At 31.2% G+C, this 17,152-nt stretch overlaps 2 protein-coding genes across 3 annotated transcripts; both read left to right on the forward strand.

Moving 5' to 3' along the window:
- The first annotated feature begins 696 nt into the window (after positions 1–696).
- On the forward strand, positions 697–8,752 carry LOC129883141 (putative E3 ubiquitin-protein ligase XBAT35). 2 transcript variants are annotated; one of them, XM_055957733.1, is made up of 11 exons: positions 697–877; positions 1,494–1,608; positions 3,549–3,629; positions 3,729–3,817; positions 3,938–4,029; positions 4,370–4,451; positions 5,074–5,176; positions 5,266–5,340; positions 6,639–6,724; positions 6,926–7,642; positions 8,499–8,752. In XM_055957733.1, the coding sequence occupies exons 1-10, from the start codon at positions 776–778 to the stop codon at positions 7,607–7,609; spliced, it is 1,509 nt and encodes a 502-aa protein (XP_055813708.1). In that variant the 5' UTR covers positions 697–775; the 3' UTR covers positions 7,610–7,642; positions 8,499–8,752. The 2 variants fall into 2 exon arrangements, with proteins under 2 accessions (XP_055813708.1, XP_055813709.1); XM_055957734.1 differs by lacking the exon at positions 5,266–5,340.
- Positions 8,753–9,938: 1,186 nt separating this feature from the next.
- On the forward strand, positions 9,939–12,123 carry LOC129883142 (AMSH-like ubiquitin thioesterase 3). The gene is made up of 5 exons (XM_055957736.1): positions 9,939–10,158; positions 10,918–10,982; positions 11,088–11,163; positions 11,264–11,428; positions 11,606–12,123. The coding sequence occupies exons 1-5, from the start codon at positions 10,045–10,047 to the stop codon at positions 11,978–11,980; spliced, it is 795 nt and encodes a 264-aa protein (XP_055813711.1). The 5' UTR covers positions 9,939–10,044; the 3' UTR covers positions 11,981–12,123.
- The last annotated feature ends 5,029 nt before the right edge of the window (positions 12,124–17,152 follow it).

Consider the following 17,152-nt stretch of genomic DNA (forward strand, 5'->3'; position numbering starts at 1 on the left):
TTTGAACAATTCAAACGAATCGATTCGGATTTCAAAAATTTGACCAGTTGAATATGAAAAATTTAACTCATTTTTTAAGAAAATATTTTATTCTGTACTAAACACACTTATATTAGACTGATGATATACCTATTTCCTTAGGACCCCAGGATTATTTTATCCACCTCTTAATGAAATAAAATGATATTAAATTTGATATATAAATTTAATTTCAAATTTAATTCTAAAATATCTTATTTTATTCCATGAGTTTTAATAATAAAGAATACTCTTAATAAATATTAGTCAAGAAGTATAACAGACGGAGTTGACAAAAAATGAATATAGATAATCTTAGACAAAAACCAAGGAAATCTATTAAACTAATAAAGATACTAAGGTCAAAGGTAATTTTAAAACATAATTAAAGTAGATTTTTATATTCAATCATTTTTGTTAAAAAAAATTGACATATAAAATTGAAAAAATTTCATAAATAGTTCTAAGTATAACTCTCAATTTAATATTTGAAATTTCGATGAATTTGAAGTAAAATTATTTTAGTTAACGCACTCTCTTTCTAGAAGTATTAGTTTATCTACTTGTCCAAATCCTTGTTAATTAAGCAAGCCCCTACATTTCCTCCTATTTACTACTTCGACCCCACAAATTTCCAACACACACCGCGTAATTTAAAGTCCGAAAACCTTTCATTTCTCTTTCCTCAATAATTTTCCCCCAAAATACAAAAGAGAGGAATTTTCTTTGCCAATTTTCTTTAATTTTTTCTTCTTCAATGGGGCAGCAGCAATCCAAAGGCGAGCTTCTGTATCAGCAAGTTAATTATGGAAACGTTGAAGGTATCAAATCTCTCCACCGCGAAGGCGCTGGCCTTGAGGTATCCTCGTTTTTTTTTTTTGAATTTTTATGTAATTGAAATGTATATGTTATCTGAATGTTTTTGTTTGAATTAATATGATTTTTGATTTTTTTTTCTATTTTTGAAGATTTTTTTTACATTTTTGAGTTTTTTTTAGGGAAATAAGTGGAAAAAGTTCTGAATTTGATGAGATTGAGTTGCTATAGTTATGAAAGACTGTAAATTTAGTTAATATTGATTGACTGAAGTTAGTTTTGGATTTTAGAAGCTTAATTATGGTTTATTTGATTGATTGTGGTGGACTGCTGACCGCTGATAATTTCTGCTTTATTGTGGTAAAGATGTGAACTTGAAGCTTAATTATGTCAATCAATGAACTATGACTCAATCGAACTAGTTAGGGTGCGCGGTATGAATCGTTGGATATTTTATCCGCTATATTCAGACTGAGTTCTATTCCATAAATTCTGTGTGCAGAGGATTCATCATGATTACACTAGTTTTACGCTCTCAGTCAATGTACCCAAACTCTCCTGCTTAATTTGGGTTTAGGACTAGTTATGCTTTGTGAAGCTTATGTAGATAGTGTTTCTGTTTATAATGATCAAGAATATTTTAAATGGATTGGTTTCAGTGGATAGATAAGGAAGGGAAGACGCCGTTGATGGTGGCGTGCATGAATCCCGGGCTTTACAATGTTGCAAAAACTTTGATAGAATTGGGTGCCAATGTCGATGCTTACCGTCCAGGTAATGATCTTCTCTGTTTTTATATGCTAAGATGGTAAATTGTGGTGGTGATTTAACTGGGGAAATTTCTGTGTAATAATGGAGTGAATTAAAGGAGAGAAAACTCATTGGGGCTGATTGACAGGTATTTCTTTTGTGTCATACCTGGGGACATGAGCGTTTCGACATGAGTTTTTAGATTTCATATTAAGTCACTTGATTCTTGCATCTATTGTATAAGAAAATTATCAATGCTTCTGTATTATGGGAATGATAACAGTATGATCAATTCTAGTGTTATGAAATGGTAATAGATTTGTATAAGACATACTCCCCAACCTCAACATATTTTACATGCTTTCATTTCATTCATCATAGCATACTCCTCCTTTTCTCTTAACCAGGATGTTTGTTCCCACCAGCATATAAAGTAGTGGTAGTTGTTATTTTATTTTAGTGGTGATATTATCTTTTCAGCTAACTCTTTTACCTGCTGACATTTGAATTTACCGTTTAGAAATTTGAACAACTTATTTAACTGTGAAGTAGAGCTTGTTTGTCCAAGCGGTGGGAGGCAAAAACACCTCTTTTGAAAAATTGAGGTGTTTGGCCAATCAGTAGAATTGCTTTTAAATAGAAGAAGTAGTCTTTCTGCGGTTGAGATGAAGCTAAAAATTTTGGCTTCTTAAGAAAAGCAGAAGCAGAAAATTATTATTTTCAAGAAAAAAATATCCCTCCCAATTATACATGTTTACCAATATATCCCTCTCATTAATTAATCAGCATATCTCTTAAGTTTTGTTAAGTTCCATTGTTCTTCCTTTTTACACTATAATTTTCTTTATTTTATTTTACGTTTTATATATATTATTTTACATTTCTATTGGTTAAACATTGAAAATTTATAGTGTTTACTTTTTAATTAAACAAAAATTTCATTATAGATATTTAAAATAATTTCTTGCTATAAAATAATTTTAATAGTAAAGGTGCATTGATATTTGCCCTTTTTTGTAATTTGACTCTCAAAAGCACTTTTTGAAAAGATTAATCAAAGACAATCTACTTATCAAAAAACTTTTCAAATGAATTAGCCAAACACAAATTGTTTTTTTTTTCAAAAGTACTTTTCTAAAAAGTTATTTTCACAAAAGTGCTTCTCAAAATAAACAGTTTTTAACTGATTGGCCAAATATGCTCATAGTTAGTTGGCAATAAATGATAATTCAATATTTGCAATTACTAAAATTGAGTATTTGCAAATACTAGTTTGTCCACTAAAATTTGCAAATACTGAACTTCAGTCTTCGAAAACACTGGTGATGTATTGAAAAACTTGTTTAAGAAGTATCTGCAGTTAAAAAACGGTTCACTCGTGATTCTTCCAACTTTTTTCCAAGTGAAATCATGTTCAAACACATTGTCAACTTTTTTCCAGGTACAGTTTTTCAACTTCAGTTTCAATACTCTTATTTCAACCTTAGCCAATATTGTCCAAACGCCCTACCTCCAGTTTCAAACTTTTTATGTTAATCTGTTGCTAATGAAAGTATCTCATCTACTTGGAAGAAATGGATGAGGTAACAATTTGGAAGCCAAATCATGCACATATTAATATCTCTCAATGTCGACATAGATTAATCTTTTCTTTTTTCTTTTAATTCATTCAACCAATTGAGCATTTGTTTGATCAAACATAGGTTATTACTAGTAAATTAAAATGCTTTGACTTTCCAGCCTCTATTTTCATCTAGATTCAGATGAAGTGTCCTGAATTAATCAGGATACTTGTATTACATTTGTTCTAAATTTCCAAATTTATTTCGTCTCACCAAATAATGTGCATTCAGCTCTTATGTAGGAAACAAGGTTTGTATTGACATAATTAGTGCTGTTCAACTCTTCTATATATCATGGATATCTTTTTGATCCTTCTTTAACACCTTTATGTACATCTTTAGGTCGTCATGCGGGGACTCCTCTACATCATGCAGCAAAAAGAGGTCTTGAGCAGACGGTTAAGTTACTCCTTTCACATAGAGGTATATCTACTCAAACTGGTACATTTATTGACAGATTTTTTTATGCTATCAGCCCCTTTTTGACTTGTTTGATTTCCTTCTTGTCTCATATTTCTTAAGCAAATGCTTTGATAATGAATGATGACTGCCAAACTCCCCTTGATGTTGCCAGAATTAAAGGTTTCAGCAATGTTGTCCGTGCAATTGAGGTATATGTTCACACTTCAGTTTTATGTTTTTAATTCAACCCTTCAACTTATGCGAGGAGAATGTTCTAAAACTTTTTTTTCTCACACAATGTCATCCTTCTTTTTCATGTATGTGTTTAGAGCCATATTTGCTTATTTTCTGGTTGGCTACGGGAACTTTATGGCCCTGGATTCCTTGAACTATTGGCACCACAGTTGCTTAGTCGGAAAGTGTGAGTATAATGTTCATTTTATTTTCAATATAAAATTGTTTTAAGCTGGGCCATTTGTAGGGTGTTTTTGACTAATGCATATTCAAGTGGTTATATTTAATGGAGATGGCAGACTATGGTGTGTGGCTTCTTAGATTGGTCTCGTACCTTTGGATATAGTTTTACCCTTCTTTTGGCTTGTTATCCAACGAATTGCATCATTGTTGCTTGGTGTTGATTTGTGTATCTTATTTCTGCTGCTACCAATTCTTTTTACAGCTCAATAATTTGCTCTTGCCTTTTATTCAAGTTCTTACCATTATTATCAAAATGGACTTATGATGATTCTACATTTTTATAGCTGGGTGGTCGTCTTACCATGCGGTTCCCGTATTCTCAGAAAGCCTTTCAGGTTGGAGCTTGCTATATATTCAGCTGTCGAGGTACGTTTTGTTTTCTAATCTTTTACAATGTTAAAGGTGGGAACGCAAGACTTAATTTTTTTGATGACGGGGTACTTAACCTGTTTCTTACTTGTCATAGACCTATACAGAGAAGCATATACTAACGTACTATATCTAAATTTTAAATAATGACCATAGGTAATACTGCATTGACAAACTAGATTCATATACTTGGCTTCTTGTGTGAAGCAATGAGCTGAATTTATATTTTTACCTTTTAGTTCTAGTCCTGGATGGTTTCCTTCGAATGCTCTAAAAAACTTAAGAAATTTATCATCTCTACTCATAAAAGTGTACTTGATAAACCATACCATTTGTAAAAGAACAAAATTTGATCATTGTCTTTGGGCAAAACCTTCAGGTGGACTTTCTACGTTGCGAGTCTTTAGATTCTTTGTTTTTCTAGTAGATTACATTCTTCCCTGTCTGTGGGTTCTTTTTGGTTAGAAAAGTCAAAATCCCACTGTTATTCATGTATTCTTTCCTGATTACTTCCCATATCATATGCTTCTCATATGGGCCAGGGAAAGCAATTTGTTTGTTATTCTGAAAAGTCATATGGTTCATGCTATTAACTTATGTAGAGCTATATCTTGACCAGGATGCTCAGCCCCGCACAATAGTTGCTCTGTGGAAGGCCAATATGGAAGAACCAAATTTCAGCCAGCCTGATTCAGCAGTTATCATATCCAATATTTCTAACAGTAATTTCCTACGTTCTATAACCAGAGTTGTATAGCTACAATGAAATATTTCCATTTGAAAATGATTATTTGTTAATTTTCATGCATAGTCCCGAGGCGCTGGAGGCGAAGGCGAGGGATAATGCCCTCCCAATTGATAAAGAGTAGTCTCCGAGGAGCTAGGCGTAAGTACATTGTATTCTGATATAGTAGAAGTCCCCCAGAAGAATTGGGGTGAAATAGTTCGTAACCAGGGAAAGGGCTAAGCAATTGTTATTAAGTTTGAAAGTCACAATAAGGCAGTTCTATTACTTAAATATACTGGTAACGTAGTGCTCTAACCACAGTATGTACTAGTGTCTATACATAGTTAAATATGTATGTGTGTCTCTGTGTGTGTGTACACGGTGTGTGTGTACACACACACACACACACACACACTATATATATATATATATATATATATATATATATATATATATGGGGCTTCCCCCCACTTGTGGGGACACACTGGGTATGTTGTTGTTGGGGCTTGAAAACTAGTTATAGGAGGACTATGCAATATTTTGCTGAGAGCTTATTCATGTCGGTTAGAAGTTTTGCCAGCTGTTCTAATCAGTTGCAAAGTTCTCTCTCCAAGCTTGTGCGTGACATTTAGGCTTAAATCTTATTGGTCAAATTTACTCCGAGTGCAGGAAATGATAATACTTTTGCATCTGATTCTCATACTATTTGTTTACATACTTACGCATCTGAGATCCATATTGCGTGTTGCTTGTGCTATACCTTCACCTCAAAATTGAAAACATTATTCAAAAACTTGAATCTTAACCAAAACTGTCCCTTTTGTTTATGGTAGGGCTATTTTCATTCTTTGAACATACACATGAGCTCATATCATCCCTCAAGTTTCGTAAAGTTTAGCAATTTAGTCCAGCTAGCGGAATGATACTTACTGGACCAAAGAACTACTAACTGTGAAACCATTTCCCACTCACACGAGCATGGTCTAAACTGAAGGCCATCCTGAGTCTTCTTCCCCAATTCTGCCCCTTCTATGATGGCATGTGGTTTCATCATTACTTGTTAGTTTTAAGGGTCAATTGGGCCAAAAATGCTCATTTTTAGCATAACTTAAACGATGAATGTGTTTCAACAACAACAACAACAAACCCAGTGTATTCCCACAAGAAGGGGTCTGATGAATGTGTTCATATGTATATTTAAATGATGAAAATTGACCTACCCCAAACATAAGAAAAAAATATTGGTTAAAAACTCTCAGAAACTCCATCTGCTAGTTTAAAGATTCGAAATGATTGTTCCATTTTGAAGAAATGAATATATTGGCTTTGGGAACACAGGACACAAACAATTATCTGTCTGTCGCATGATTCCATTGTTTTAAATCAAAGAACTCATTATTTACATTATGCGACTTTAATACTGAATCACTTCCCCACTTTCAAAATGTTGATTGCAGGAGCAAGGATTAAACTTACAGCAGTCCAGGAAAGCGAAAAGCAGCAATTGCAGTCTTTCTGCAATGCATGCAAGGGAATTCCTCAGGTGAAATATCAAACATCCTTCTCTTCAAAAGCTAAATTTGCAGTCATGGCTAGATCGCTTGTTGCTTTCCAACTGATCATTAATTTGTTATTATCATGAATTTGTAACAAGGACTATGCTACCAGTGAACTCATTGAAGTGTGCTTTTTCAAGTCATTGGCTAGTTAAAAATGTGATTTAGCTGCTGTACCATATTTTCAGGTCATGCATCCAGCATTTCCATTCAGTTCTCAAATCCCTGTGGTCCCTGCAACTGTTCCATCAACCACAGAGGACGTGGAATTAGCAATGGCGATTAATGCCTCTCTTCAGTCTGCTTCACAACCGAGACCAACCTATCATGAGAATCACCCAGGATCAGGAACAGAAACATTAATGGGTTTGATTAACCCTGTTGAGGTTGCTAGTCATGGTGATAGCTCTTTTACAGGGGCTTCTTCACAAAAAGCTAGTAGTAGTGGCTGTCAAGTTGAGGAAGCCAGTTCAAGTGGCACTCAAGTAGAGCAAGTCCAGATTTTGAGTGATACATCTACTGTAGTCCAAGCAATGCCAGAGAATCCAGTTACTGCATCTGTCCCAACAGCTCCTCCTCTTACGGATGACGTAATAGACAATGGGCCAATTAATTATCCATCAATCGACTCCAGTCCAATTGACTTGTCTTCTGCAACTGTTCAGAACTCTGGAGCACACAATAGCAATAATCCTGATGTTGCTTCTTCATCTTGTGTGATATGCTTAGATGCTCCCTTGGAAGGGGCTTGCATCCCTTGTGGCCATATGGCTGGATGCATGTCTTGTTTGAATGAAATCAAGGGAAAGAAGTGGGGATGCCCTGTCTGTCGTGCCAAGATAGATCAGGTGATACGGGTATATGCTGTTTAACAGTTGAAGCTGCAAATGATTGAAGTAGTCAATGTAAGCAATTCGGGAACCTCATGTCCTCTTATTTGCTTTTGTTTCACTAGATATAAAAACAAAGTAAATATGTTGAATAATGTCATTCTCCCCCAGTAACATTTCTACTCGCTTTCTGAAATATAACCAAGTTTTGGGGTATTCCAATTTTTGACTAATTGGCTCTTGTTTAAGTAGATTTTGGGTTCTGCTGTCAAGTGTATAGCACTTGTGTTTGTTAGCAAAGGCAATATACTTTTATTATTTAGGGCCTTCTCCAGTTGGTAAAAGACACTGTTGGATTGCTTTCCCATGAGTTGGCATCTTGTTTAGACATTAAACTGGAAGAAATTTGAGAGGGATGATAACTGGAGCCACGCCCTGGTTGCCTATCAACCTATGAATTTTTCTGAACAGTCTGTATTTAAGTCCTGATTAAACTCATTGCTCTCCAGGTAACTAAGAAAAGGGAGGAAAATGTGCTTGCTTTTGGTAAAAGAAGTTTTAGATCTACAGTTGTCATTATAAAAGTTCTTGCTGTCATTATCAAAAGCATCTCAGGAAATACTACCAATTTTGGAACTGATAGGTGTTTCCACTGGTCTGCTCAAAATTAGTTTTATTTCGTAGACCTGTTGACTGTCCTGAGAAGATAGCTTTTAAAGCTAATGTCGAATGCTACTAGATGTTCTGATTTTGCTGAATGCATTTTCAATTTTTGATTGTTCTTGAATGATCCCCTTTGACCATGAATTGAATTAAACTGATTTCACTGATTGAGATGAATATGATTGTTGTTCATATGAGAATGCAGTAGAATCATATTACAAGATTTCTTACTAGCAGCTGACTAGCTATATACTTTTTCACTTTGCAGGCATACACAGAAGTTTTGCGTTATTGAAAAATTGTGAGTTTTGTATACATATATATATGCTACTAGTTGTGTTCAAGGTTTCCGAAAGGAAGCAAAATGCTACGGTTGTCTTCATGGTTTTCCATCCCCGATAAGAATGTAAATTTCTTGTGCGGAGAAGTGAAACTGTTGCTGGGATTACAGATATATTGATATGAACCTGTGAATAATGTTTATTTTTATTGAGACCTTTATGTGCAACTGCAACTTGGTTATTGTGTTACTAGTATGCTGGTCTTCAGTGCAGCATAAATTGTCTGCTTAGGTACTATAAATTTATGATGCATTCAAAGATTCCTCTTTGTAAAGGTCAAATGTTTCTCATTGTCATGGGGGGGATTATGTTTGTGGAAAAATGTTGTATATAATATTGTTTTATATCACCTTTTAAAAAAAAAAGGTTACAATAACGTACTATGATGGACTTGTCATTTGGTATTCAGGATAAGGTAGGTTATTTCAGGATTCAGATTAATATTAAAATTATACTTTCAAGGATAAATTTAATTTCAACAATAATTCTAGGTATCTGACCCAATTTGGTATTATTCTATCTCATCATTCATGTGGAATAAGTTGGTCTCAAGATTATAATTTTAGACCTATGATTTTGGGATAATTTTGTTGAATCTTATTTCTTAGTTCGAAATCAATCCAATTAGGTCAATTTTGTTTGATGACACAAGTTTCAAAAAAAATCCTAAATTATCCCATTTTGTATACTAAAAAAAGTATTTCTCAAAAGAATTATTTCCAAATTATTTTACGACTGAAAAATCACATTTCAAAACAATCGTAACAAGAAGTTCCAATCTATTCATCTGAACCCCTTTTGCTCTTTGTTGACTAGAAATACCAAGTTTATTCCCCTAAACTACCGGCCACCTTTTATTTTTTATCAGTCCCAAAAGAATATAATTTTTTTATAATTAAAAATAATTTAATTTTAAATTTCCTCTTTTATTTTAATGAAATAATTTCTTTTGGAACTCCATTGAAAAATCTACGATCGTTACTTTTTAGATATGTTTTGGATAAATTTGATCTTGTGTGATAGCTCGCAAATCGCAAAAAAAAACAACATAAACCTTAATAAACAAATTCAGTGCCACAAGCTAGACTAGAAAGAAGTTGAAAGGGGATGAAATGATTTATAACTATATATATTTAATAAAAAAGAGATTAAAATGCCCTCGAACTATTGAAAATGGTATAAAAATATCTCTTATCCATCTATTAGGCCTAAAATGTCATTGACATTCACCTTTAGGTCCAAAAATGACCTTTTCTTTAAAAATTCTTTTTAATTTTTTTTTTTATGTAAGTCAAACGATGTCAAATAAATTGATAGTTGAGAATATTTTATTAAAAATTGGCAACTAAATAAAAGAGAATTGATAGGATGTTGCCACTCCCTCCAAAAGTAAAAAGATTAGTTGATGAGAATTTCACCAAATCGTTGACTCACCGGAACTTGAAATTTTAATCGGTCTCCGGCGCCGGAGAAATGAGTTCTGGGAAGAAGCCGATCAACATAAGAGAAGCTACTAGAAAGATCGAAGTTGATGATAGAATTCCTCTCCAGTATTACTATAAGATTGCTGATAATATCCTCAAACAGGTCCTATCATTCTCTCTCGATATTAATTGCTAGATAGCACTCCACTAATTGTTATTATTTTAGAAAGTCATTTTCTTCGCTGAAGAAAATAAGAGATGCTAATAAATTTTGTTAGTTGAGTGGCCGTTTGAGAAATCTAAATCTTCTTATGTATACATGTTAATTGACCATACAAAATTGTATATGTGCTAATCACAGTCATATAAATCTGGATTAAGAAGGATTAGATAGATTTGCCAATATAATTATGATGATTATAGATAAAGATGGATTTAGAATTTGAAGTTTATGAGTTCCTACATAAATTTCAGGTTATATTAACTAGGTTCATTTATTAAATTTTATAACAAGGATTGAGCAAAGGCTATTGAATTCATGTGAAATCATAAGTAACTATCTACATCCGCCTCTGATTATTTACAAGCTAGCGATTTATATACTCGACCACAACTACACGATTTATATAGTCGACCTCAACTAGATTGACATTGAGTCACAATTATGGTGAATTAATATTTGTGATAAACCTCCAATACTTCAATTGTATAGTTTGAATCATGTGTTGATTCCATGTGACCAAAAGGTCGGGGGTTCAACCCGAGGAAACAACCTCTCGTAGATACGAGATGCAGGGTAAAACTATGTACAATAGATTATTGTGATCCAGTCCTTCCAGGGAGCCTTAGTGCATCAGGCTAGCTTTTAATTTGCTACGACTTTGTTCTTGACTCTGAGTTGGTGTACTTCATTTTCCTCTAGGCAAACGCTTATCGGCAGGAGAACAATATCATAGATCTGTACATTCTGCTTCTAAGATATGCAGGGTAAAGAAGCATTTTTTCCATATTGATAGATAACTTCTTGAGGCGTTTTAACGCCTATATATATGATCGAGTAATTTCTTGAATACCTCTCTTCTTGCTTTCCAGTCTTGTAACAGAAACTATACCTTTACACCAAGACTACAGTACTACAAATCATAGAGAAAAGATATCTTACAAAAAGGTAATTTAAGTTGTGTATTTAATTAGTGTAACTTGCACTAGTTCGTTTTTTTTTTAATCCTCGTGGATGTTGATTAATTTGTACTATGATGTGATTTAAGAAATTAATGGATGTACTGCACGAGCTGGAATGTTTAAGACCAGAAGTTAAACAAGAAATTAGTAAAGTGAACGTAGAACATACATTGAAGGAATTGTATCGACAAAACAATATTGCAACATCGTCTAGACAGCCAATGGCTTCCTCATGGCCAGACAATAATCAGGTAACAAATGCATTTGTTTTATATTTTCATTCTTGTCAAATGTATCTATCCTATGTTGTTCGGACTCTCCAAAATGTTAGTTTGTTAGTCTGACACACATATTAGGACATACCCAATTCAAACATATATGTCGATTTATGTACAAAACATTGGTCATTGACTACATATTGTTCACAGACAGGGCATTATTCAACGCTGAGTCTAAATATCCGCGTTGTTACCCCTGAAGTTGTCGTACCTTCAGCACCACCACTTGAAAATTTGGTCATAGATGATGATGTCCCATTGCAATCTGGTTCAACTGAATCTAGTTTTGCAGATTCATCTTCTTCAACAACGGAGAATTTATCAAAGAAAACACACAATGAAGAGAGTTCGAGTGGTGCTTCATCGTGTATCATATGCTATGAAGCCCCAATTGAGGGTGCTTGTGTACCATGTGGACATATGGCTGGATGTATGTCTTGTTTGAATGAGATTAAAGCTAAAAGCTGGGGATGCCCTGTCTGTCGCGCGAAAATCGAGCTTGTTTTACGTTTATATGCTGTTTAAAAAATGAAGAACTATGCATCTTGATGTAAAAATGTGTTTAGAATGACCACTTATTTGCTGTGTTATGTAAATTATAAAGCAATAACAAATGTCAGTGTCCAAATTCTGGAGTATGGAATGATGATATTTTTTTTGAGACGAAATAGAAAAATAAAATGGGTCACATTAATTAAAACAAAGAAAATATAATTGTGTTTAATACGGATTATTTTACATCTAAAAGTAAGACTTTTCGACGTAAATTTAAATTACTAAACGCATAGCGAAAAACAAAAAGAGAACACTTATCAATGGGTAATAATTTTTGGGCTTCCATACATTCCCCACACAGGATTTGGTCCAAAAGTAGAAGAATTGGAGCGGTGCAACACTAAGTATTATGATCTAATGGCTTTTAATATATTAAATGAAAAAGGAATAAAAATGTGTCTCTAACGTATTAAAATGATTTAGGGTGTTTTGGTACGACGGAAAATATTTTTACGGAAAACAATTATCTAGAAAGTATTTTTTTATAGTGTAAGGTAAGCAAGAAAAGAGAGATAAGTGTCAAAAACACACTTAAATTATTCCTTTTTTTTGAGTTTCATATCTAAACTATTGAGAGTGTAAGTTTCATATCTAAACTATCACTTAATAATTTGAGAAACACATCTCTCTCTTTTATTCCACTCTCTCCATGGTGTGTGTGCCACACTCTCTCTTTCATTTTAAAAAATTTGCCACATCACACTCCACATAAATAAAATATTTTACCTAGATAAAAATTAAATAAATTCTTAGAATTAGTTAAAATTTTCCTAATACTAAATATTGGTAAAAGAAAAAAAAAACTTATAACGAATAGAACAAAAAAAAATTACTATTACATCTGTAAGTGCCAAGGCAGAGGCAGAATGAACATGACAAAAAGCGTCGAGAAAAATAATATTTTAAAATTACTTCAATCAAATATCTACAAAAAATAAAGCTTAGTATTCCAACTATTCCTTGGCCAAAATTATCTATGCCAAAATGACAAAAGGGGATGAGAAAATAAATTACACTAATTCAGAGGGAGATTCAGAATTTAAATTTATGAATTCAATTTTTAAGTTCGTTAAATTATTTTATTTTTGATATTATAAATTCATATCAACTATTAATTATAATTTTAAAGAGTCTTTAAATATAAATTTATTGTCTACACAAAAAATAATGTGTTCAAATGAATTCAATACCATATATAGAGCCCGTTTGGATTGACTTAAAAAAAGTAACTTTTATGTATGAAGTGCTTTTAGAACTTTGAAGTGCTGAAAGTTATTTTTATAAATAAGCAGTTGAGTATTTGGATAAAAGTGCTTATGATGTGAATTTTAGGGTTAAAAGAATAAAAAAAAGTAGTTTGAGAATTTAGTTAAAATACAAGGGATATAAAAGTAATTTCCATTGTCAAAGAAAATGACTTTAAGCACTTTGGAAAAAAAAAGTTAGAAATCCTATCTTTTCATTTTTGACTGACTTTAAGAACTTTATGGCTTAAAGTCAGCATTAGGCAAACACGTCCAAAAGCTAAAAAGGGGCTTTAAGTTGGTTTTGACCAAATTAAAGCCAATTCAAACGGGCTCATAATGGCGAGATCCACCCTTGCTTCAATCATGTACAATAATATTAACATATTCAATATAAATAAGTCTGAAAAAATAATGTATATGCAAATTTTATTCTTATCTTGAATTGTAAAGAAATTATTCTCAATAGAATTTTGAGTCGAGAAAATAAAATGGGTGACAAAACCAAGACAAAATATTCCGCATGACATGAAAGCATACTTAGAAAGAAACAGTAAATACAACATAATATGATAAATGAATTACAAAGGACAATAACTAGTCACAAAAAATCCGAGAAACAAGAACCAACAAAAGTAACAATACTACTACTAGTATTTTAAGATAAACAAGATTTCACTCAACTATCTGCGTATCGGTTTGTTCGGTTCGATTATGAAGTTTATCGATTTGACTTATCGATAATTGTTTCATACACATGTCAAACCGTTATAGAATCATTAAAATATTGAGTTATTGATGATTAATTTATCAGTTATTGATCACTATTAGTTCGGTTATCGATTTAACCGTTGAAATTTGATACAAAAAAAAATCATGGAAAATTACTTAAAAACAAGGTGACAAACTAAATGAGCCATTCACATTAGTTGATAAATTGTGTCTTACTCAGAAGCAAATGTAAAACATTGCATAATAACCAAAAGTTTGAGACAACAAGAAATAAAAGTATGAAAACTAAACTCTGAGTGAAGAATTTTATATATCGAATGGTAATAAATATAAATTATTAAGTTACTATCAGGTTATTTGGTAATCCGTTAAGAAAAAACCTTAAACTATTAAGAATCGATAACCCGATAATAAAAAAATTAAAATCATGATCGAAATCACTAAATCAATAACTCATTATCGATAAACCAATAACTTTATTTTTGGTTTGATTTTAAACAACCCTAGTTTGTATCCTTCATAATCTCCTATTTAAATCATGTCTTTGATAAGATAAATTAATATGACTCGTGTCTTATCTAATCACGTCACTCAAATATTTTCATTTCTAATCTCATCTCTCAAATATCTTTACGCATCTAATTCAATATTTTTATCCTCTCGACTTTTATTTTTTAAAATATAATTTTTTTTAACTGATCAACACTCTGCTCTACGCAACATAACTGAATTCACCTCTGCTTCAATCAAATATTTTAAAATAATAGATCTTAGTATTATTCCAAATATTCCTTGACCAAAATAACAAATAGGTATGAGCAAAAAATAATGACGAAAAAGGATACGTAAGAAATTACCAAAAAAAAAAAAAAAAAAAAAAGAGGAAACAGAAGCAAAGAAAACTGACCCAGACAAGACAAGACATTAGGTTAATGGGCCCACAAATGACACAGACTATACAACAACCTTCTACGGCCCACATATCGTGGGCCCATGATCGTGAACAACACGCATTGGACCGGACCAATCACAAGCGGGTACCTAAATGGGCCGACAGCAAACACAGATACCCACATGCATTCGACAGGTAACGTGGGCCCATTATTGGACTTTATGTCAAATCATATTGGTTAGTTCAGTGGAAGTTACTGCCTCTAATTAACTAGGGGTACTACAAGTTATCTGAGGGAAAAAAAATGAATGATTACGATGATATGGTTATTCAGTCATTTTAATTATTAAAAAAAATAATTATTTAATATATTCATATATATTTGATATATATTTATGAATATTTAATATATATTTTATATATAAAATATATCATAATATATATACAAAGTATAATTTATATATAAATAATCTATACTGTATAAATTACCCTCTTCAGACTCCATGTTATGAAATTTTACTGGGTTGTTGTTATTATTGTTGTATAGTTAATTTATGTTTTTTGTGAGTATTGCAGGTTATATTATATAGTCAATGTATATTTTCTATATTTTTTAATTATTTTTTGTGTAAATAAAACTTGATTATATTTGTTGTAAACTAATTAATTTATCGTATATAAATATTTGAAATTATCCATGAAAAAGGGCAGAAATTTCGCAAATAACCACTTTAATAAAATTAATTAGACTCCTTAGCTATAATTTGCATATTTACTGCGTGTAACTTTAGTTTAAGCTGTCTCAATTGTATAATTATCGAATTTGTATAATTCGCAGATAATTAAGCTATTTTTCTATAATCACGAAATAATAAATTTATACAAAAACATAAGCATCTGAATTTTATACAGCTATACAAATTATATTATACAAAACTACATTATTCAAAAGTTATACAAATTTCAAATTATTCAAACGTGCGAATTATAGAAATTCGAACCTTAATTAACATTAAATATAAGTGGCGAATTGAAATTAGCTAAATTATAGCTGCATTAACCAATTAACTAATATATGTTTATTTATTCACGTAATTTTATCCAAAAAGGGTGATATTTCCTCTGTTTCAATTTATGTGATATTATTTGAGTTAATATAAAATTTATGAAATTAAAGAAAAAACATTCTAAAATTTACAGTATAAAATAAATACTAACTCCCTCCATTTCATTTTATGTGGCATTCTTTAACTTACCACAGTATTTAGGAAAAAAATGTAGACTTTTAAAAATTTGTGATCTAAAATAATTGTTAGATATTTATGTAGTTGTAAATAATTTATTTAAGTATACAAGAGGATTTTAATTTATTTTTTTTAATTATAATAAAGTGACATTGTTTTTAACGGAATAAAAATGAAAGAATTTCACATAAAATGAGACGAAAGAAGTTTATTTATGTGACCAAAAATTATTTTATTAAGAATATAAGAAATAGTTTTAAATTAATTTATTTCTATGTGTAGAAAAGTGACATTTTTTTCAAAATATATTAAAAGAAAATGTTATCATATAAATTGAGTTTGGGAGAGCATATGATACTATTGACTAGACAAAATTTTATTTAAAAAAAGTCATTTTAAAATTATAGTTTTATCAATAGATTATTTTACATATAAAAATAAATGTATTTTGAAGAAACTAATTAGAAGAATGTACTTTTTCTATTTTAATTTTTTTTTATTTCACATGAAATTTAAGAAAGTAATGAAGAATTTTGATAAAAAAAAATTTAGTAATTGATGTCTTACTCCTTTTTATAGACTTATTTTGAATAAATTCATATTAGATGAATAATGAATTTTGAATATCAAATAATTAAAAGGAAAATAAAATCTATATTTTTTCGGAATAATATTTTTAAAATTAGTTTTTGACTGATCTTAGTATGTAGAACAGGAGGGATTCTCGTACCAGTTTCCTTTTAGACCAAATATGTAGTAATAGTAATAATAGTAGTAATAGAATATTTGAGATTCTTTTTGTGTATAGGAAGCTGAAAAGTAAATGAAAACGACAGGATTCACCTGTGGATATATTGCCTTCTCTTGGTCCTATTTCCTTTCTTCATTTTGAGTTAATTTCTTTTCACTTTATTATACTTTACGAGGTCGAGTTGATTTATCATATGATTATTTAATTAATAGTTATTATTTTTTTAAAAAAATTATAGGTTAAGAAAATTGAGGTTTTAAAATAATAAATGGAGAAAAT

The sequence above is a fragment of the Solanum dulcamara genome, chromosome 3, assembly GCF_947179165.1.
Source record: "Solanum dulcamara chromosome 3, daSolDulc1.2, whole genome shotgun sequence".
In the NCBI taxonomy this organism is placed as follows: domain Eukaryota; kingdom Viridiplantae; phylum Streptophyta; class Magnoliopsida; order Solanales; family Solanaceae; genus Solanum; species Solanum dulcamara.